The sequence below is a fragment of the Culex quinquefasciatus genome, chromosome 3 (assembly GCF_015732765.1).
Source record: "Culex quinquefasciatus strain JHB chromosome 3, VPISU_Cqui_1.0_pri_paternal, whole genome shotgun sequence".
Taxonomy (NCBI): domain Eukaryota; kingdom Metazoa; phylum Arthropoda; class Insecta; order Diptera; family Culicidae; genus Culex; species Culex quinquefasciatus.
The window spans coordinates 129,350,827-129,374,205 of NC_051863.1; the positions used below are offsets into that span (position 1 = coordinate 129,350,827).

The 23,379-nt window shown below is 37.1% G+C and overlaps 4 protein-coding genes across 4 annotated transcripts; 2 read left to right on the forward strand and 2 right to left on the reverse strand.

Moving 5' to 3' along the window:
• The first annotated feature begins 1,747 nt into the window (after positions 1-1,747).
• LOC6053458 lies at positions 1,748-2,390 on the forward strand. The gene is made up of 2 exons (XM_038264185.1): positions 1,748-1,977; positions 2,042-2,390. Exons 1-2 carry the CDS (start codon positions 1,777-1,779, stop codon positions 2,222-2,224), a joined length of 384 nt encoding a protein of 127 aa, XP_038120113.1. The 5' UTR covers positions 1,748-1,776; the 3' UTR covers positions 2,225-2,390.
• A 6,953-nt stretch (positions 2,391-9,343) lies between these two features.
• LOC119769243 lies at positions 9,344-9,825 on the reverse strand. Its single transcript, XM_038261176.1, has 2 exons — positions 9,631-9,825; positions 9,344-9,562 (listed from the first exon to the last, which is right to left on the reverse strand). Exons 1-2 carry the CDS (start codon positions 9,823-9,825, stop codon positions 9,380-9,382), a joined length of 378 nt encoding a protein of 125 aa, XP_038117104.1. The 3' UTR covers positions 9,344-9,379.
• A 6,719-nt stretch (positions 9,826-16,544) lies between these two features.
• LOC6046796 lies at positions 16,545-17,018 on the forward strand. Its single transcript, XM_001863905.2, has 2 exons — positions 16,545-16,775; positions 16,839-17,018. Exons 1-2 carry the CDS (start codon positions 16,557-16,559, stop codon positions 17,007-17,009), a joined length of 390 nt encoding a protein of 129 aa, XP_001863940.2. The 5' UTR covers positions 16,545-16,556; the 3' UTR covers positions 17,010-17,018.
• Positions 17,019-21,221: 4,203 nt separating this feature from the next.
• LOC119769798 lies at positions 21,222-22,017 on the reverse strand. Its single transcript, XM_038263439.1, has 2 exons — positions 21,737-22,017; positions 21,222-21,668 (listed from the first exon to the last, which is right to left on the reverse strand). The coding sequence occupies exons 1-2, from the start codon at positions 21,932-21,934 to the stop codon at positions 21,501-21,503; spliced, it is 366 nt and encodes a 121-aa protein (XP_038119367.1). The 5' UTR covers positions 21,935-22,017; the 3' UTR covers positions 21,222-21,500.
• Between the last annotated feature and the right edge of the window lie 1,362 nt (positions 22,018-23,379).

A 23,379-nucleotide genomic window follows, 5' to 3' on the forward strand; every position in this document is an offset into this window, starting at 1 on the left:
ACAGGGTTGCCAGATCTTCAATGTTTTGAACTCGCTGAAAAGGTTTTTCTGAAAACCTAACCAACGATGGGTTGGATGGTGGATCCGGACATAATTTACATACATTCAAGTGAGATCCGGCTTCCAAAAAGTACATCAATATCACTTAAGTGGACATATCTTGAGACAGGGTTGCCAGATCATCAATGTTTTGAACTCGTTGGAAAGTTTTTTTGGATAACCTAACCAACGATGGGTTGGATAGTGGATCCGGACATAGATTACATACATTTAAGTGAGATCCGGCTTCCAAAAAGTACATCAATATCACTTAAGTGGCCATATCTCGAGACGGGGTTGCCAGATCTTCAATGTTTTGAACTCGTTGGAAAGGTCTTTTGATTATCTAACCAACGATGGGTCGGATGATGGTCCCGATCATAGTTTACATACATTTAAGTGAGATCCGGATATATGTGAAAACACATTTTTATACATAACTTTTGAACTACTTATCGAAACTTCAATCTGTATAAAACTCGATCTGTGGAACCCTTAACCAAGTCGAATGCAACAGGTTCGGGTTAAATCGGTTCAGCCAGTGCCAAGAAACAAGAGCTAGTTTGTTGGTCACATTCATACATACACACACACATACACACACACATACACACACACACATACACACACACATACACACAGGCATACACACATACATTTGTTCAGTTTTCGATTCTGAGTCGATATGTATACATGAAGGTTGGTCTACGACGTTCTTATACAAAGTTCATTTTTAGAGCAGGATTATAGCCTTACCTCAGTGAGGAAGGCAAAACACTATTTTGTACTCTGGTTATTAATTTAAAAAAAAACTAGAGCTTTGTAAAAGCATACCAAAGTTTGCTTCGTTTGTTACCCATATTGCTAATCATAAAAAGTTGACGATTTTCGAAAAACTACGGTATTTTGTGATTTTTTAAAGTATTTATGCTTTGAAACTTACTACATAATCAAAACACATATTCAAAATAATGCATTAAAATTAAACATGATATTGATAGACTAGGTCAATTTAAGAAAGATTTTAAAAATGAATTATTGTCGGTTAAGTCGTTAAGATTATCGCCGATAAAATTTCGTTATCGTTCCGACGATAACGATAACCATTATCGTTATCGTTAGGCGATAATTCTATCGATGAACAACCTTGATCATTAGGTCAAACGTTATATTGAGAATCACATCAGAGCGTTGTTTATCAAGTTTGATGCCTGGGGCATGCTCTTAACTTTTCAAAATTCAATGTCTTGGATATTCAAAAAGCAATTGGACATTCATCATTGAATTCAAAATATAAAATATACTTGAAGAGTTTTTTGTCATGCCATGTCCTATGCACTCAAACCATGTTTGTGCATTGGATTGTGCAAATGTGTTTTAGACCTTTTCGCAAACAGTTTTTAATCAACCCTGTCATCTTAATTCCTTCGTTTATTACCAACTGCGTCTCGCGGGTCTGATTCGCCCAAACTGCATGGTGCACTTCGCGCGGCAAAATTTCTCGATTCGGACATTCCGGGACCGGTTTGGGTCGCTCGAAAAGTAAAATCTTTTCGATTAACTGTAAATTTAGTGCCAAAAAAAGGAGGTTAAGCATTACATGGAATTTATCCCACATGTTTGGGAGGTTTTGTCGGAGATTCTGGGATCTGGATCTGCCCGGGTGAAAGCCTATAAAAGGGGTCCCGAATGTTGGTGCATCGTTCAGTGCATCCAAACAGACAGCAAGATCAAGTGATGGCTAATTGGTACATTGTGGGACTTTTGGTGGCCGTTTTTTTGGTGCAACGAGGTGCCGATTCATTGCTGCTAACGCAAACCGCCCCCAATCTGCTGGTGGAAATCGGTGTAAACAATGCCGCCGACACGCAGTGCTTCTTCAAGAAAATCTTCAAGGGACAGGCCAGCCCAATTCAGATCACCCACACGATGCCTGCGGTAAGAATTATGCAATATAAAATTATCACTTTTAAGTTTTTAACTATTTCCGCAAAACTTGCAGGCCATGCCCATAAACTACGTACTGGTTGATGCGAGCAATTCCATCTATCGGGCGACCGGGATTACGGCTACCATCGTTAGGGGAGCCATTGCCACTGCCATGTTGACGTTGCAGGTGACCGAATCCAGCGGGAAACCAGTGTTCCTGAACGATATCATTGTTACTATGAAGTGCACGCCGTGAGCTAAGCTTATGTTAAACAAAAGATTTGAAATGTTTGTTGCATGTTTAACAGTAAAAATGAGAGAAAAAAGGTTAAATTATTCATTAAAAAGAAAAAAACCTAATCCTGCATCGTAATTCTCTTTTCAAAAATTTAAGAAAACAAAATAAAATCAGGAATGTTACCAAAAAACTGAACTTGTTGACTTTACTCATCGTGGTACGAATATGGTGGACAGTTTTTTGGAGGAACCACGGAAAACAGGTAGACTCCCGTCTGCCCCCCTCTCACCCTTGTTTGTACAATAGGGGGACAAGAAAAATGTGTTTTTTTTTTTTTTTTTTGAAAATCCTAAGTGGCACCCCCTAGCTCGATTACTTAAGCAAAATTTAGCATTTTTTAACTTTTAGAATCGATATTAAGACTTGAAGGCTTCATAAGAATTTTTAAAAGCAAAATATTCAATTTTTCCCGGAAGGTGGTGCTGATTGTGTGGTACTTTGGTCAAGAGTGAAATTCAAATTTTAAATTTCACGCTCTACAGTTTTGGCTGTGCTAGGGTCTGATTAGATTATATTAGATAAACGCTCTACAGTTTTGTCGAAGAGTGCAAAGCGATCCGTACTGATCCTGAAAAGTAATAAGTGGTTTAAAGTGACGCAATTAACTTTTTTTGTCAACTTAAATTGTCTACAGCGATTACAAAACCTCAACCGAATTGGCTCAAAATTGGTACAGAATCTTAACTTCGCATAAGGAATCAAGACAGTGGGTGTCACTTATTTTGTTGTGTCACTCTAATGCCATTGCAATTTTTTTCAAGTTATTGTCTCCCCTTCGTTTCAAGCCGGGACCGTGGTGTAGGGGTAAGCGTGATTGCCTCTCACCCAGTCGGCCTGGGTTCGATCCCAGAAGGTCCCGGTGACAAATTTTGAGACGAGATTTGTCTGATCACGCCTTCCGTCGGACGGGAAGTAAATGTTGGCCCCGGACTAACCTAAAAAAGGTTAGGTCGTTAGCTCAGTCCAGGTGTAGGAGTCGTCTCCCTGGGTCCTGTCCTGGTGGAGTCGCTGGTAGGCAGTTGGACTCACAATCCAAAGGTCGTCAGTTCGAATCCCGGGGTGGATGGAAGCTAAGGTGTAAAAAGAGGTTTGCAGTTGCCTCAACAACCAAACCTTCGTACACCTAGTTTCGAGTAGGAATCTCGCAATCGAGAACGCCAAGGCAATGCTGTAGAGCGAATAATTTGATTTTGATTTTTTGATTTTGTCTCCCCTTCGTTATATTAACTTTATTAACTTTTGATACGATTTATATAAATTTGAGGATATTCATAAAATTATAAATTTCCTATTTTTTGCACTTGAGCAGTTCTCTCAGATTTCGGTCATTCGATTTTTTTTTTTGTATTTTTTAATCCGACTGAAACTTTTTTGGTGCCTTTAGTTTGACCATATAATTTTCCATACAAATTTGGCAGCTGGCCATACAAAAATGATGTATGAAAATTCAAAAATCTGTATCTTTTGAAGGAATTTTTTGATCGATTTGGTGTCTTCGGCAAAGTTGTAGGTATGGATACGGACTACACTGAAAAAAAATGATACACGGTAAAAAAATTTGGTGATTTTTTAATTTTACTTTTTGTCACTAAAACTTAAATTGCAAAAAAATAATATTCTAATTTTAATAATATTATCATTTTTTTCAGTGTAGTCCATATCCATACCTACAACTTTGTCGAAGACACCAAATCGATCAAAAAAATCCTTCAAAAGATACAGATATTTGAATTTTCATACATCATTTTTGTATGGCCAGCTGCCAAATTTGTATGGAAAATTATATGGACAAACTAATGATGCAAAATGGCTTCTTTGGGCATACCGAAGGCACCAAAAAAGTTTCAGCCGGATTAAAAAATACAAAAATTAAAATTTAAGAAAAAACTAACTTAATCCACCTATGTGGTTGGAGCCTTCCTCACTCATTACCAACAATGGCTGATTTGATGGGGTTGTACACAAATTTCTTCTATTTTTTAGATCCGGAATAAAAAAGTACATAAATATCACTTAAGTGACCATATCTCGAGACAGGGTTGCCAGATCTTCAATGTTTTGGACTCGTTGGAAAGGTCTTTTGATAACCTAACCAACGATGGGTCGGATGGTGGAGCCGGACATAGTTTACATACATTTAAGTGAGATCCGGCTACAAAAAAATACATAAATATCCCTTAAGTGACCATATCTCGAGACAGGATTGCCAGATCTTCAATGTAATGGACTCGTTGGAAAGGTCTTTCAACTACCTAACCAACGATGGGTCGGATGATGGATCTGGACATAGTTTACATACATTTAAGTGAGATCCGGCTTCCAAAAAGTACATAAATATCACTTAAATGGCCATATCTCGAGACAGGGTTGCCAGATCTTCAATGTTTTGGACTCGTTGAAAAGGTCTTTTGATAACCTATCCAACGATGGGTCGGATGGTGGAGCCGGACATAGTTTACATACATTTAAGTGAGATCCGGCTACAAAAAAATACATAAATATCCCTTAAGTGACCATATCTCGAGACAGGATTGCCAGATCTTCAAAGTAATGGACTCGTTGGAAAGGTCTTTCAACTACCTAACCAACGATGGGTCGGATGATGGATCCGGACATAGTTTACATACATTTAAGTGAGATCCGGCTTCCAAAAAGTACATAAATATCACTTAAATGGCCATATCTCGAGACAGGGTTGCCAGATCTTCAATGTTTTGGACTCGTTGAAAAGGTCTTTTGATAACCTATCCAACGATGGGTCGGATGGTGGAGCCGGACATAGTTTACATACATTTAAGTGAGATCCGGCTACAAAAAATACATAAATATCACTTAAGTGACCATATCTCGAGACAGGATTGCCAGATCTTCAATGTTTTGGACTCGTTGGAAAGGTCTTTCAACTACCTATCCAACGATGGGTCGTATGATGGATCCGGACATAGTTTACATACATTTAAGTGAGATCCGGCTTCCAAAAAGTACATAAACATCACTTAAATGGCCATATCTCGAGACAGGGTTGCCAGATCTTCAATGTTTTGGACTCGTTGGAAAGGTCTTTTGATAACCTATCCAACGATGGGTCGGATGATGGATCCGGACATAGTTTACATGCATTTAAATGAGATCCGGCTTCCAAAAAGTACATAAATATCACTTAAATGGCCATATCTCGAGACAGGGTTGCCAAATCTTCAATGTTTTGGACTCGTTGGAAAGGTCTTTTGATAACCTATCCAACGATGGGTCGGATGGTGGATCCGGACATAGTTTACATGCATTTAAGTGAGATCCGGCTTCCAAAAAGTACATAAATATCACTTAAATGGCCATATCTCGAGACAGGGTTGCCAGATCTTCAATGTTTTGGACTCGTTGGAAAGGTCTTTTGATAACTTATCCAACGATGGGTCGGATGATGGATCCGGACATAGTTTACATGCATTTAAATGAGATCCGGCTTCCAAAAAGTACATAAATATCACTTAAATGGCCATATCTCGAGACAGGGTTGCCAAATCTTCAATGTTTTGGACTCGTTGGAAAGGTCTTTTGATAACCTATCCAACGATGGGTCGGATGGTGGATCCGGACATAGTTTACATGCATTTAAGTGAGATCCGGCTTCCAAAAAGTACATAAATATCACTTAAATGGCCATATCTCGAGACAGGGTTGCCAGATCTTCAATGTTTTGGACTCGTTGGAAAGGTCTTTTGATAACCTATCCAACGATGGGTCGGATGGTGGATCCGGACATAGTTTACATACATTTAAGTGAGATCCGGATATATGTGAAAACACATTTTTATACATAACTTTTGAACTACTTATCGAAACTTCAATCTGTATAAAACTCGATCTATGGGACCCTAAACCAAGTCGAATGCAACAGGTTTGAGTCAAATCGGTTCAGCCAGTGCTGAGAAACATGAGCTAGTTTGTTGGTCACATACATACATACACACACACATACACACACACATACACACACACATACACACACATACACACAGACATTTGTTCAGTTTTTGATTCTGAGTCGATATGTATACATGAAGGTGGGTCTACGACGTTTTTATACAAAGTTCATTTTTAGAGCAGGATTATAGCCTTACCTCAGTGAGGAAGGCAAAAGACCGATTTTGTAGAGAACTGCTCACAGAGACTTGTTCTACTGAAAATCCGTATACATCTAAAAGTATTTTTGAATTCTGTTTAAATAACACTAGAAACTTGAAGCTGAGACACTAATTTTAACTGTTGAGTGTAAAATTGTTCAATGAACCCAATAATACAGTCCATGTTCCAAATCAAACTCATTATAACTGAGAAAAACATGACACTTCGAGAATATTATACAATTATATAAATAATTTTAAGTGACGTTCGTCACTTTTTACACGAGACCTACACTTGGGTAATTCTCTGCCAACTCACACAGCAGTTGAACCGACCCCTTTTCGATTTGTGTGAAACTTTGTCCTTATGGGTAACTTTTGTCCCTGGTCACGAATTCGAGGTCCGTTTATTGATATCTCGTGATGGAGGGACGGTACGACCTTTTCCATTTTTGAACATGCGAAAAAAGAGGTGTTTTTCAATAATTTACTGTCTGAAACGGTGATGAGATAGAAATTTGGTGTCAAAGGGACTTTTATGTAAAATTAGACGCCCGATTTGATGGCGTACGCAGAATTCCGAAAAAAACGTATTTTTCATCGAAAAAGCGCTACAAAAGTTTTTAAAACTCTCCCATTTTCCGTTACTCAACTGTAAAAATATTGGAACATGTAATTTTAAGGGAGATTTAATGTGCTTTTCTAATCTACATTGACCCAGAAGGGTCATTTTTTCATTTAAAACATTTTTTTTTATTTTAAAGTTTCGTGTTTTTTGCTAAATTTGCAGGGTTATTTTTTAGATTCTGGGTCAATGTAGATTCGAAAAGCACATTAAATTTCCCTTAAAATGACATGTTTTTCGGAATTCTGAGTACGCCATCAAATCGGGCGTACAATTTTACATAAAAGTCTCTTTGGCACCAAATTTCTATCTCATCACCGTTTCAGGCAGCAAATTAATGAAAAACACCTCTTTTTTAGCATGTTCAAAAATGGAAGGGGTCGTACCGCCCCTCCGTCACGAGATGTCAAAAAACGTACCTCGAATTCGTGATCAGGGACAAAAGTTACCTCTTAGGACAAAGTTTAACGCAAATCGAAGAGGGGTCGGGGCAACTTTTCCCGATTTTGTCTGAGTGGGTAGAGAATTACAAAACGTTTGGTAGTGTGTAAGAGCTCCGAATAAAGAGGGTGTCAAACTAATAAGTGACCCCGCTCGTTTGACTACAGTTGGTGTCAAACCATCAGTGTTTCACTGTATCAAGTACTTAACTCTACAAATCCGGAGGAAATTCAGTTTTTTTTCGTGAAAAGTTTACACGTAGCCTTATGTATGGTACAACAGGGTGAAATATGGTTGAATGGAGAAAAAAATAAAGTTGTTCAGTTCCTTTTGGGGTCTTAAACAACTCCCCATAGTTTGGAAACAATTGATTAAGTCCTCACTTTGCGCAAAGCGATTCAATTTTCTGTGTAAATTTGTATGGAAAAAAACATTTTTTTTTTTTGGATTTTGATTTAAATAAAACTCACGTTTCACGCTGTACTAAAACCGGAATCATATTTGGATGCTCTGGAAGGTGCTCTACAACTTTCCCGAAGAGAGTATGTGCTAGCTTGCCCCTAAAAAAAGATGCAGCGTGTTCAAAACTCGTCTAATATGTGTTTTTTGCTCGAAAATCACGTTTTAGACGAGTTTTGAGGATCGCTATATCGGCAAAGTTATAGAGCACATTCCAGAGCATCCGAATATGAGTCCCGGTCCCGCCCGTGTGGATCAATCGGACCGCGCACTGGACTCACAATCCAGAGGTCGCCGGTTCGAATCCCGCGGCGGGCGCTCTAAAATTCTTTGTGTAAATATGGGTATTCGGCGCCGTCGCTCCGTGCCATACTTTCATACACTTTAGGAGCCCAGGGCGGCGAAGTCCTTGTAGATTAAAGGAAGACACTAGTGGTTGGTACTAGCAATGGTGGCCGACAGCTATAAAGTCAACTTCGTTTTCGTTTTTTATATAAAGCATGAAACGTGGATTTGATAAATATCAATATTAAAAAAAAATTCCCCATACAAATTTATATGGAAAATTTTCAGAAAACCATTCTATAGGCCGTTAACGTAATTCTATATAATGCTGATAACAATACAATTTTCTCGGTTTTTTAACTTTGCAAAAAACGTGCCTTATTTAAAAAAGCATACATTAACCTAAACAAAACTAGAGCGCCATCATGCGTTCACTAGTGGAAACAGCTGCAAGCTTTCCAACAAAAGTTCATCACCACAAGGATAATGCAAACTTGCTCACCACTTTATGTTTCGTCCTTTTTACCAGTTATTCACCACGGCACAGGCAGAACATGCGCATCCTTGCGAGGGACGTTTCGAAGTTCTCCAACTGAAAAAGTTCGTAAAAAAGATCGATCGAAATGCCCCACAAATTACGAGCCCAAAACCTGACACACACACACACAGAAAACAGACCCGAACGGGAATAATTTATCGCCGTTTAGTGCCGTCCTGACGTCTCCTTCGAGAGGACCAGCCACCAAAACTTCAAATTGCCGCCGAACCGCCCAGTTTTGGATGCATCTGCTGCTGTCGCTTAACCGAACCAAATAAAGCATGTCAACGTTGCCCTTGATCGCCCAAGGATCAAAGCCACGTGCCCTCCTTCTTCCTCCTTTGTTGCTCTTTCATCGAATTAGAGACGGATTTCTTTGTTTCAGGTTGGTTTGCCAAATTTACGTTCCCAAGCTAAGTTCATTCGTTGCTTTTGGGGGGTGAGCACCTGAGCCGATCCTGTCGTAATATTTTATTGCAATCAATTGATAGTCTCGACATGATTCGGACATGGGAGGTATCACGTGTCACTTGACTCGGTGATCCAGATTCAGCGCCCTTTTGAGTTAGCGATGTCGATCAAAATAAAAGTAAATTCGTCAAATTAACCTTACTTTTATCGTCACCTTTATTGGACCCACCCTATGCACACCAATACTCGACCACAATATTGTACGGAAACACGGACTTTCCGCCGAGGGTGGTCAAAATGATTGGGATGGACGCTGGAGCCGCCGGAAGAACTCCGTTGACCAGCAACATTCGGTAGCTAACCTTGCTGAATCGGTCCGCTGCTGTTTGTACGTACGCAACCACAGTTGGGGGCTGTTGAGGGTTGGAAGGTTGTGCTGAGAATCAATTCAGATTTATCCCCCAAAGTATGCCGGACTTACGGTTGGATTAGTTATCGTAACCGGTGAAGACGTCCCCTTCCGGACCGTGGTCAGGTAGCAGAGGGTGCCGGCGGGTGGTTTGGCTCCTACGAACGTTGACAGGGCTGGGGCCGTTACGGGGCTCAATCCGAGGACTACACCCGAGCAAAGAAGCAGCAGTGCAACCGCCAAGAGATACCGGTTTTTGGGGCACATTCTGGGAGAAAGTGGACAGCGGTACTACGCACTGGCCAGCTGCTCCTGAAGCTTTTATACGGCGTAAAAGATAAAGGACAATGTTTTTGAGATAATTTTGCTGCCAAAGAAATGAAAAGGGAATTGTGGTTTTTAACGCATTGGACAGTAAGCCTAAAAAGAGGTCACAGTCATGGGCAGCGTGTGAAAGTGTTTTGGTTTTTATTCGGCGCATTTAATTAAAATACGATACACAGTCCAGGCTCGATAATCCGAAGCCTCGATTATCCGAAGTTTCGATTATCCGAAGTTCGATCATCCGAAGGTTGGTATGAGACTTCGAATAATCGAATCGCGAACATTTTTTTTTTTTTCGTTTTTATTTCATTTTTTCTCTTTAAACATCAAATTCGAGTTCTGCAACCCGATTTTAGTCAAATTTTAATAGTTGATTGCCTATTAGATAATTGAATGCATTTTTTTCAATATTTCGTCGTGGCCATATTGGCCGCCATCTTGAATCAAAAAATTCTGAATCACTTTAACGTAGTTTAGGGGTCATGCAACAATTTCATGGTTCGATAATCCAAAGTTTCGATTATCTGAAGTGAAATTTTTCCGAAGCCTTCGGATAATCGAGTCTGGACTGAATAAAAAGAACACAAATGAGCAGGATGTGGCTATCGTTATCGTCGGGACGATAACGTTATTCCAATAATTCTATCGGCAATATTTTTTTCGCTTCCTCTTAGTAAATATTTTTTTGATAATATGGTAATTTTCAAAGCATAAATATTAAAAAAAAAACACCAAAAAACCATATTCTTTAAGTACTGTTTTATTATCATTTGCAATATGGTTATCAAACGATTCGAAATTTTGCATGTATTTTATCTGTTTTAGAGTGTATTTTGTTATTGAAATACTAAAATTTTCACAAAATACCGTATTTTCTCGAAAATACTCAAATTTCTATAATTTGCAATATGGGTTTCAAACAATTCGAAATTTTGCATGTATTTTTACAGTTTTTTAGAGTGTTTTCTTATGAAATGCTCTAATTTTCACAAAATTCCGAAATTTCCCGAAAAAACTTTTCTTTTTATTTGCAATATTAATAACAAACGATTTAAAATTTTAAATTTATTTTAACTTTTTAAGAGCTTTTTGAATGAAATTCTCAAATTTTCGCAAAATACCGTACTTTTTTGAAAGTACTCATATTTTTATAATTCGCAATATGAGTATTGAACGATTCAAAATTTTGCATGCATTTTCACTTTTTTGAAGTTTTTTGGATGAAATACTCAAATTTTCACAAAATACCGTATTTTTTTTAAGTACTCAAATTTTCATTATTTGGAATATGGGTATCAAACGGACCAAAATTTTGCATCATTCAATAAATTCTAAAACAGTTAACATACTTGCAAAATTTCGAATCGTTTGATACTTATATTGAGGATTGTACAAATTTTAATATTTTTGAGAAAATACGGTATTTTTTGAAAATTTGAGTATTTCATTCAAAAAACTCTAAAACAGTTAAAATAGATGCAAAATTTCAAATCTTTGATACCTATATTGCAAATTATAAAAATGTGAGTACTTTCAAAAAAGTACGGTATTTTGTATTTTTTTAAGTTTTAATACTTTGAAACATACAATTTTTTCAATGAAATATTTACTAAGAGTAAGCTTGAAAATTCAACATAATTTGGCTGAATTTAGTCAGTTTTAGAAATATATTAAATATAAATTATCATCCGTTATCGTCGAAAAATTATCGCCGATAGAATCATCGGAATGACGATAACGATAACAATAGATTATCGTTATCGTCCCAACGATAACGATAGAGCTATCGTTATCGTTATCGAACCACGATAATTGTATCGTTATTAACCTTGGTGGTTATGGAAGTGAAGGGCTACAAACTGTACGGCTTTTTTTCCTTGCCGTACGGATTGGGACCCTCTTCGCGGATTTTTAGCGGGTCGGTTTTTTGGCATAACATTTGTACGGAATTTTTACGGCTTTATCTTAAATTTAATTGCTTTTTTGATTTGGCCTATGCTTTTGCTAATAGAACATTTTTATTCATCTGTCAGTTTTATTTTAAAGGAATACCTTGGGTAGTTTTCCTCAGTTCATAGTTGTTTCACACTCTACTGATCAAAATCCCGCTTTTCAAAGAATGGGTGAGATCGTTTTTTCAGTTTATAGTTGATTATCAATAATTGTTCTTTCTAAATTCCTTACAAAATATATTTATTAGGGTGGGTACGTTTTTCAAAAAGTTCTCGGATCAAGTTTTAGTATGGTTCCCCATGTAGGGCATGCCCATAGGACTTTCATGCCAAATATCAGCTCATTTGGTTGTAAACTGGCTGCGCGCATCAGGGTTAAAGTTTACATGGGAATTACTATGGGAAATTGGAACTTTTTGTTCAAACGCTCCTACAGGTCTGGAAAAATCACGCGCCAACATCTGGTATGGTCAGGCCTATGGGGAATGATCTGGAGAACACTTTTCCCGAAGAGAGCATATGGATTAGTTGTCCCTAGACCTGGCGCATCGACAAAACATCCGATGTCTCCGGAATCAACGGTTTTCCCTCAAAAAGCATCAATTTTTCCTTAGCATGCTATGAAAGCTTGATGAACACCACGACGCCATATGTCAGACAGCTACCACGTGGGTGAGAAACGGCTGGAATATTTAATTGCAAACCTTCTTTCAACTAGAAAGTGATCATTTCGAGTAATCCTGATATTATTTAGTCGAATTCAGAATCTTTGCATAGCAAATTTGTATTTTTTTTTTTTTTCAAATATTTCAACCACGTGGTAGCTGCGTGATGTATGGCGTCGCGGTGTTCATCGAGCTTTCATAGCATGCTAAGGAAAATTTGATGCTTTTTGAGGGAAAACCGTTGATTCCGGAGACATCAGATTGTTTGCCGATGCGCCAGGTCTAGGGACAACGAATCCATATGCTCTCTTCGGGAAAAGTGTTCTCCAGACCATTCCCCATAGGCCTGACCATACCAGAAGTTGGCACGTGATTTTCCCAGACCTGTAGGAGCGTTTGAACAAAAAGTTCCAATTTCCCATAGTAGGGGAACAGCATCTAATTCCAGCGTGCCTCTAATGTTGGCAGGTCAGAACTTTGACATTCAATTAAAGCTCATTAAAAGCGATTTCAACAGAAATCGCGTGATAAATAGCTCAATAAGAAGTGAGCAAGCAAGTTTCTATCAAAAGTTTTGCAAAATTAGTTGTTTAAATAGTGAAAATCAGCAAATTGGATGGAGTTAGGGGCGAGTGCTTAACCTGCCAAAGATACGAGAATTTCCCCTAATTCCCATGTAAACTTTAACCCTGATGCGCGCAGCCAGTTTACAACCAAATGAGCTGATATTTGGCATGAAAGTCCCCTTGGGCATGCCCTAGAAGGGGAACCATACTAAAACTTGATCCGAGAACTTTTTGAAAAACGTACCCACCCTAATATTTATCCAATAAAAGGTAGAGAAAGGATTTCTAAATCTAGTTGAAACCTGTGATAATTTGAATTAACAAATCTAGAATTGTTTTTGAAAAGGTCTTGTAAGCTATTGTGTTTCACATGTTTATAGGAACTTTTCAAAAACAAAAAAAAAACTCTGGAAATGTTTTCGTGAAAACACTGAGAACGATATTATTCTAAATGCAAACTAGACATTTCGTAAACGTTTAACAAAAAAAATGGAAGAACATGAAGATTTGATTCAACAAATTACGGTTTATTTTGAGAATATTTCTAGAGTTTTTTTTATACATCCTATAAACATATAAAAGACAATAGTTTATCAGCAAGAGTTGGTAGCCTTTTGGAAGTGAAGTTCACGAAAAAAAAATTCTTGTGTGTTCTTTTGAACGTTCTAGAATGATTTTCTGTATCGTGTTTCTCTCCTCTCACTTTTGCGAGTGAGAAAAGTTTACAAGCAAAAAAAATCTGGGATAGTTCCATCACTTCATGATATTTTGACAAAAAATGCAAAAATGTTTATACTACGCCCTAAGTACTATCTAGGAAACGATTAGCCTTCTGTATTGCATTAATCGCATGAGACAGATTCTATGAATGGAACCCACATTCCATAGAATCATCAGAAAGGAAGAAGACGTGGACATACCGTACCAAACGCTTAGCAGTTCCCCACGAAAACAGCACGATTCAAAAAAATCAGGCTGTGCGGGCCCAAAACTCGTCTAGTGGTTTTTTGGACCGAATAATTAACCCTTTTTTTTGTTCGGCCATAAGGGTGACCTACACTGTGTTCAAAATAATGCAAATTTCGTAATTTTTCGCTATTAAAGGGTATGGTCAAAAAATCGTTTAAAAAAACCTAGCTCCAAATTTTATGCACAATTTTCAATTTCTTTAAACAAAAAGTTTCACAAGATCGATGCCTCTGTGCTCTCTTGTACTAAGCTTGTTGGTTATCTTATCTAGTTAGCATCGAGATGCTTGAGGGGTTACGTACATAGAAAATCTTAAAAATTCATAATTCAGAAAATACATTAAATCCTTGCAAAGATGATTTCCAATAACTGCTGAATGTTTCAGGAAGATATTACATTATTAAAATGAGTGGAAGATGAGTTTTGCCATGCCATGACCAAATTGGCAGAAATTTTGGATGAAGACTCTCAAGACATATCCCGTGTGCATGACGAAGCCCAATTTAGAAGATCTATTTTTATAAAAAAAAAATACAAAAATCTAGAACTGACGATTTTTTATGTTTTTTACCTTTTTTTAATAAACTTTTTGAGAAGCAGCCTTCGTCATGCATACAGGATCGGTTTACGAGTCTTCGCCAATTTTGAGCCGATTTGGTCAAAGCAGTGTTGAGATATCGTGGCACCCTTTCTTTGAAATTACTAACTTCAAATAGCTTTGGGTAATTCTCCACCAACTCACACGAATTCGGAAAAAGTTGTCCCGACCCCTCTTCGATTTTCGTGAAACTTTGCTCTTAGGGGTAATTTTGGTCCCTGATCACGAATCCGAGGTCCATTTTTCGATATCTCGTGACGGTGGGGCGGTACGACCCCTTTCATTTTTTAGTTTTTTTACTAAGACACGTTTTTCAGTGATTTGTAGCTCGAAACCGTGAAGAGATAGAAATTTGGTGTCAAAGAGATTTTTGTGTAAAATTAGACGCCCGATTTGATGGCGTACTCAAAATTTAAAAAAACGTATTTTTCCTCAAAAAAGTTAAAAAATAGTTTTAGGAGCGGCCGTGGCTGACTGGTTACGGTGTTCGCTTTGTAAGCGAATGGTTCTGGGTTCGATGCCCATCTGCTCCCAACGAGAAAGTTAAGAACACACATAAATTTGAAATGATGAATATGAACGAAAAATCAAAGTCGCTCGAGGCGGGGTTCGATCCCTCGTCCTTTGGGTTGGTATGCAAAAATGCTAACCACTAGGCCATGACGACTTGGTAAGCTTGGACTGGAATTAGGAATACTGTTACAGAGAGCGAGTTGTGGCGCTATAACCACGGCAAATAGAGTCCAGGGCATTCGTGGAAATACAATGTCCCATCCCAGAGGGTCCCGGAGTACCAAACCTTCTTAGCATGGTGCTCCCAACGAATACAACCAAATCACGGAGCGTATGGTGGTGTGTCCCCACGCTTCTTCCTCCCTGTCGATTCAGAATTGTGTTGTTGTTCGAACACTCAGTGCTCAAACTCAACCCAATTACGAGTCATCTCTGCGATACGGCTTTACGCAGTAGGCCTGGCCGCTTTAACGCTTGTGATGTTTCAATGCATTCCGATGCAATGGCGCACTACAAATGTTAATAAATGACAAGAAGAGTGCTAGGCGTCATCTAACCTAAGGCACTCTCCAGGATCCCTTCGAAAGATTGGCTGCGCTAGGGTCTGATTAGATTAGATTAGATTAGAAAAAGTTAAAAAATAGTTTTAAAATCACTCAACGTTACTCAACTGTCAAAAATCGTGAGACATTTCGTTTTATGGGAAATTTAATGTACTTTTCGAATCTAAAATAACCCAGAAGGGTCATTTTTTCATTTATAACAAAATTTTTCATTTTGAAATTACGTGTTTTTTCTTACATTGCAGGATTACATTTTAGAGGGTAACAATGTTCTACAAAGCTGTAGAGCAGACAAAAACAAAAATTTTGATATACAGACATAAGGGGTTTGCATGTATTCTTCACGAGTTATCGGAATTTTACAAAAAAGTTTTTTGAAAAAGTTATGATTTTGACCATTTTTGACCAGTTTTTCGAATTTTTAACCCATAAAACTCAATCGTGTGCTTTTGAAAGTATTTTTTCGGAAAGTTCAGCTAATTTTGCATAAGAAAGACTCCTTGGACGAAGCATACATGCATATCTCACTTGCACGGATGGTGACTGGACTAAAGTTAAAAATAATTTTACCTTGTCAATTGCTACTAGTGAAAGTTGTTAAAACAAAGCCAAAACAATTTTTAAAATGTGAATTAATTATGTCATCGATCTGCACACCGCAAAAGCGATTGATTAAAGTTCAGTGAAAGCTTCGGGGAAAGCATGTAAAGGTCATTAGTTTAATGTATAGTCATTATTCAAAAAGTGTAGCAATGCAAAATACTTTTAAAAGAACCTCAAATGATCCGCTATAAAAGGGATCGATGAGCATGAAATTTCAGCAGTATCAATACTGAACTAACTCAAAAATGGCAAAATTGTTCGCACTCTCGTCTGCTATATTGCTTGTTACCGTTGTTTTGGTGAGCAATTTCCGCAAAGTTGATGCATTTATTCCAAATTCGGGCGCCTACACACCAAATCTGTCGTACTTTTTCGGAGTTCGTCCGGCTGGCAACGTGCTGTGCTTTGAGAGGACCATTCCCAAAGGAACCACAACACCGGTGAACGTGTATTACACCAATCCGGTAAGTTTGAAGACTTTTTCTTATTTTGAACTGGCCCAACATTGAAATTGTTGTATCCTCTAGGTGGCCGCAGGACTCATCAATTTCGTCACGGTTAATGCTGATCGCTACGCTAAATACGGCTTCAGAGTGAGCATTCTGAGTGGAGCGCTTGGAACGGTGACATTGAACTTCCAGCTTACTGGAAAGGCCGTCCTGCCGTACAATGTCGTATTTCAGTACTGGTGCGTTTGAGCAGTTTAAATTGAAAATCTTTAATTTGTTTGAAAATAATTTACTGCACTGTATTTGGCTTCAATAAAAAAAATACTTTAAAATTTTTAAATTATTGAACCAATTAAATGAGGTCAACCTAGACTCCTTCCAGATGTAACGTTGAGAAAGACAGCAACCCGGTGCACAATTTGCGCAATATGTGGAAAAATAACTCCAAACATATCTCACCTCTATCTGGACCGCGGAATCTCGGACGGCCGCCGGTTTGTTGATGAAATCAATTTTTCTCATGCATCTACAATTTCCTTTGATCTGCAGCCGACCATGGCCGCAGATTTGTCCCCCCTCGCATGGAAGGTACAGGTAAAGTCCGCAGAAGGGTTAAGTCATCAAATGACAGGCGCGATTTGCTGCTGCGAGAATTGTGAAACAAAACAACCTCCGTGGCTAAAGAACGGCCTGAAGAAGTTGATGGCGGGGACACAATTCAGCACAAAAAAATAAGACCCTGTGTGAAGCAACTTTCCGGGCAAGAGGCCAATAGAAGCGTGGTGATGCATTTTATTGACCATTTAGTTGTGGACACGGAGGATAAAAAGTGCAACCGTGCGTTGTCGTGATCATGCGACATATCTCACATTTCAATTGCAAAAGGGAAGAAAACTTAAAAGAAGGGGGTTAAAAAGTGAGGCCTTGCTAATCCTACCAATGGAATTTGATGCTGTTTTTTCCTACTTTTATCCACTATTTTTCACTTGCCAGTTTTTACTGACTTAGTAATTTTGTTATTGAATATTGTATTGGATATATTTTGGACCTTTGAAGCAAAATTTAGAGAAATTAAGCAGTGACACTATGATATCGCAATTCGATGACAATTTTTAAATGAACATCAACTTTTTAAAAGGTTAATGCATCGTTAAAGTCGCAAAATAAACCCTCTACTTCCATTTGTTTCTATTCTATTCCGTGTAATTAATGTTATTCTCGATTCTCGATTCTATTCCGTGCTATCGATGTATTTTTCAGGAAATTTCTTTCTACATTTAACTTTACAGTTTGATTGGAAGCATCTTTTATTTTCAATATTTTTCTTTTATTTTTTTTTATTATATTATTATTTTTGCAATGTAATTTGGTCACTAGCATTAGGTTTATTCTACAACCTCCAATATTTTGGTAAAATTTTATTGAGAAAATTAAAAACATTTTTTTGACTCTTGCACTTAGGTTTTCCATCTAACGTCAACATTTCTTACAAAAAATGCAGAATGCAGTTATGCTGTGAAAATTCGCATTTTCCGAGATCATTGATTTTGTATTCTTATATTTCTTTATCCCAATGCCTATGGCAAAAGAAGCCATTTTGAGTCATAAGATATTTCATCAAAGTTTCCATACAGTTTTGCTAGCAAAAATCTGTATCTTGAGAAGAAATGTTTGAATCAATTTGGTGGCTTCATCAAAGTTGTAGGTTATGATTAAGGGGTTACATACATGTAAATCGACAAAAATGCTAAGGTTTGGTATGAGAACGTGTGCGTGACAAAGGCCGATTTTCAAAAAAGATAATTAAAAAAGATTAAAAATGTTTTTCCCGGGCAGACGGTAATAACAAAATTCATGCCATTTCAATAACAAATACTGTTAAAATAACAAAAAGCGTTATGGAATATTCTTGCAAAATCCATTTTCGCATAAGAGTTTAATAACAGTTTATGTTATTATAACAAAATTTGTTATTGGTCTGATATTGGTTGAAAGCCAAAACAACTTTGGAATAACATTTTTTGTTATGGAAAAATAACTCCAACTGTTATTGGGATGACTAATCCGTAGTTGTTAAAATAACAAAAAAGAATAACAAAGATTTGTTCGAAAAATAACTCAACATGTTATTAATTTGTTATTACAATAACAATCCAATAACAAAAAAATCATAACGGCGAATAACAAATCATGTTATAAATAACAAAAAATGTTATTGACCTAGTATTTTCTAATATCAAAAATGTTATTCCCAAGTTATTTCCGTCTGCTCGGGTTATGAATTTTCATTTTTTAAACAAAAATGTTTAAATCTGGCTTTGTCATGCACACGGGATATGTATTGAAGTCCTCACCCTAAATTTAAGCCAATTTGGTCCATCTAATCTCGAAATATCGCGACACCCGTAAATCAACTCGGTGTTGCAAGAAAAAGCTGAAAACTTTAAATCGTGTGTTACTCCACTTTTTTTCATGAAGCTCTCAGGAGTGATTGGAAATCATCTTTTCGGTGGATTAAAAAAAACAGTTATATGACATATTAAGATTTTCTAAACTCACGACACTTACAACAACTGCACATACAACACACAACACCACATCAAAACTGATCCGGAGCGTTTGGTACGGTATGTCCACGCATCCTTCCTCCCCTGTAGATTCTGTGAAATGTGATCCGTTCACAGAATCCTCTCTGCGGTTAATGCAACGCAGTTGGCCTGGCCGCTTTTATGAGTGTAATATGATTCGGGGATACTCGAATGTACTATAATCATTAATATTGACAAGAAAGATCATGGGGCGTAATCTAATCACATGTTCTTCCAGGATGCTTTTTTCGGACTGGCTGCGCTTGTGTTTGATTTGATTTGATTCGATTAGATTAGATATGACATGTTTAGATTTTCAACATTTATGAAACCCATTAATACTTTTCAGAAACAAAGGAGTTGCACGGAAAAAAATATTTCCTGTTTTTTGTTTCACTTTCTGTTACACGGATTAAAATTTCCAAAAACGTATTTGTAATGTTCAATTCTAGCATTTTGAAAAAAAAAATGAAAAAAGCGCCCTGCAAAAAATAGATTTTAGAAAAACTGAGGGAATGTCCATTAAAAGTGAAGTTTCCTGCTCTTTCCGATAGATATAATTTCAAATTTCATTTTGAATATTTTGCCAAACATTTTATCAAAGCTACAAACACTTATTTTGGCAATTTTCAAATGTCAAATTTTGTAATTGGGTAATTCTACGCCAACTCACACAGCAGTTGCCCCGACCCCTCTTCGATTTGCGTGAAACTTTGTCCTAAAGGGTAACTTTTGTCCCTGATCACGAATCCGAGGTCCGTTTTTTTATATCTCGTGACGGAGGGGCGGTACGACCCCTTCCATTTTTGAACAGGCGAAAAAAGAGGTGTTTTTCAATAATTTGCAGCCTGAAACGGCGATGAGATAGAAATTTGGTGTCAAAGGGACTTTTATGTAAAATAAGACGCCCAATTTGATGGCATACTCAGAATTCCGATAAAACGTATTTTTAATTGAAAAAAACACTAAAAAAGTTTTAAAAATTCTCCCATTTTCCGTTATTCGACTGTAAAAATTTTTGGAACATGTCATTTTATGGGAAATTTAATGTACTTTTCGAATCTACATTGACCCAGATGGGTCATTTTTTCATTTAGAACAAAATTAACATGGCGAGTTATCGTGATTTTACGAAAAAAAAGTTTTGAAAAAGTTACTTTTTGCGTTTCTCTTTGTTTCGTCGCCCGTGTCTGACGCGGGTGGCGATGAACGGCCATGATCGTCGACGACCAATTTTTTCCATAATTTCCATCCATAATTTTATTTTTATTCACAAGAGCAAAACATGTCATACAGGTTTCATTTATTGTAAAGAGACTTGTACAGAAAAACTTGTCATGAGAAATGGAAATATGTTATACTTTTTTTTCTCGATTCTTTTTTTATTGTGTTACCTTACTTTGAATATATTCCAAATCTTGACGGAAGTACACCAGATTGTTAATTTCTCAATTTTTAATGGAAATAGTAAACAAGCTTTTAATGTTAAAATATTGACCAAGCATTGATGCTAAGGAGTAAATAGTGGAGGCGTTTTTTATGGAGCTACTTTAGTTGTCCTGTCATGTAACTAAAAGGCTTGCAAAGAGTCAAACTTCAACCTGTTCATTCACTCCAAGAAGCAATGCGTTATATTTTCATTTTGTGACAATTATTGGAAAACGAAGTTGACGTTATAGCTTTCGGTAATAGTCGAGTGTCATCTGAAAACATAAATTGACTCCAACGAATGCTACACTTTTAATTCACTCAATTTTTTTTAGAAATTATTAAATAAAATCTGAAAATATAATCTTTGAGTTTAACTACTAAAGTGAATCATGGTTGATGATTAAAAGCCCCGATCAATAAATAAATAAATCATTGTGATTGATACCTTTTCTTCACCAAGTCACCTTTATTTTCATACTTAAACCGTACCAATTTGACTACAATGGTAAATTTTCAAAATAAATTTATGTTTTTTTTAATTAACTCGTCTCGACGTTATTCTCTCTCATCGTTTTTGTTACTTTTGGCTTACGCGATATTGTCCACTTTTATGTACTTTTATGAAATTAAATAGTCAAATGACAACTCATCCCAAAAATGTTTATCTTCTTAGGATAACAATTGCGCCAAGAAACCATGAGCACACACACACACCACACAGTTAACACCAATATTCTACCATTATGTTGTACGGCAGAATGGCCTTCCCGGAGATCGTGATGGGAATGGTACCGACTGCTCCAAGGGCACCGGAAACGATCCTCATGTTGAAACCGGCCTTGTTGAATCGATCTGCAACGGCTTGGATGTACGTGATGGCCGCCGCTGGCTGCAAGCAAAAAGTTAAAAGAAGGCGATTTTTATTGCATCTACTGCAGACAAAAGGTCGACACTTACCGTTGGGTTCGCTACCGTTACCGGCGTTCGGGTTCCTTTGGGAATCGTGGTCTGATAGCAGAGGGTATTGGCGGGTGCTTTCACTCCTAGAAATTGCGACAGATTTGGCGTTGGTGCCGTACCCAAGCCGTATGCGGCTGGGAAACTGCACACAAGTACGATCACCCCGACTACGAACAGGTACTGATTTCCGGACATGGTTGCTTAATCTCGGACCACAGAATCGGCACTAACCCAAGGCCAACGAGCTTCGAAGCTTTTATACAGCATTAATCGCAAGGACATTACAATTTTTGGGCATTTTTATATCGCGGAATGACCCCAAAAAACGAACGAGAGGTAAAGTTAATTGAATGGACAAAAAATGAATGAATCTTGCTCGCGATGTGGGTCACTGCCAAGGGACTCTCGAGTTGCAATGTTTACGACCTTTTTGGCTCAGCGTAAACAAATCTGTGCTGAAAATTCACGCTGCAGATAAACCGAAAACAGGTTCCCGAATTATTTTATACTCGATTCAACTGGAAATGGAAAAATGTACGTGACTTTGAGCATGATTACATTTTTTTTTAAGTTTGGAGCTACGTACCCAAAAAATCAGACTTGTGAGAAGAAGACAGCTTAAAATGCAGACGAGACATTTTATTGAGAATGAAAGTGGCAAATTAAGATCAAAACTGGTTTTCGGAAACGTTACGGTCAATCGGATAAATACTGTGAAAACGGCGAAAGTAACGAAAATGATATCTTAGCATTAAACTACTGAGCAGTTCTCTACGAAATCGTTCTTTTTTTATTTATTTTTTTGTATTTTTTAATCCGGCTGAAACTTTTTTGGTGCCTTCGGTATGCCCAAAGAAGCCATTTTGCATCATTAGTTTGTCCATGTTGTTTACCATACAAATTTGGCAAAAATGATGCTTGAAAATTCAAAAATCTGTATCTTTTGAAGGAATTTTTTGATCGATTTGGTGTTTCGGCAGACTTGTAGGTATGGATAAGGACTACACTGAAAAAAATGATACACCTTAAAAAAATTGGTGATTTTTAATTTCACTTTTTGTCATTAAAACTTGATTTGCATTTTTTTATATGTTTTAGGGGACATCTAATGCCAACTTTTCAGAAATTTCCAGGTTGTGCAAAAAATCTTTGAACGAGTTATTAACATTCGAATCGAGACAGTTTTTTTCAAAAAAAAAATGATCGCAAAAATTATTCAACTTTATTTTTTGATGTTAAAAACAAATTTGAAATTAAATAGTACTTTAGTGAAATTTTTATTTTATAGAGTATCGTTTTCAAGTTATAGCCATTTTTAAATAATTTTTTTTGAAGTCACAGTTATTCTTTATTTTAATTTGTGCAAACTCTCTATATTTTGCTTTTTTGAACTTTGTTGATACGGCCCTTAGTTTCTGAGATATTGCCATGCAAAGGTTTAAAAACAGAAAAATTGAAGTTTTCTAAGTCTCACCTAAACAAACCCATCATTTTCTAACGTCGATATCCCGGCAACTAATGGTCCGATTTACAAAGTTAAAATATGAAACATTCGTGAAATTTTCTGATCTTTTCGAAAACAATATTTTCAAGATTTTCAAATCAAGACTAACGTTTCAAAAAGGCGTAATATTGAATGT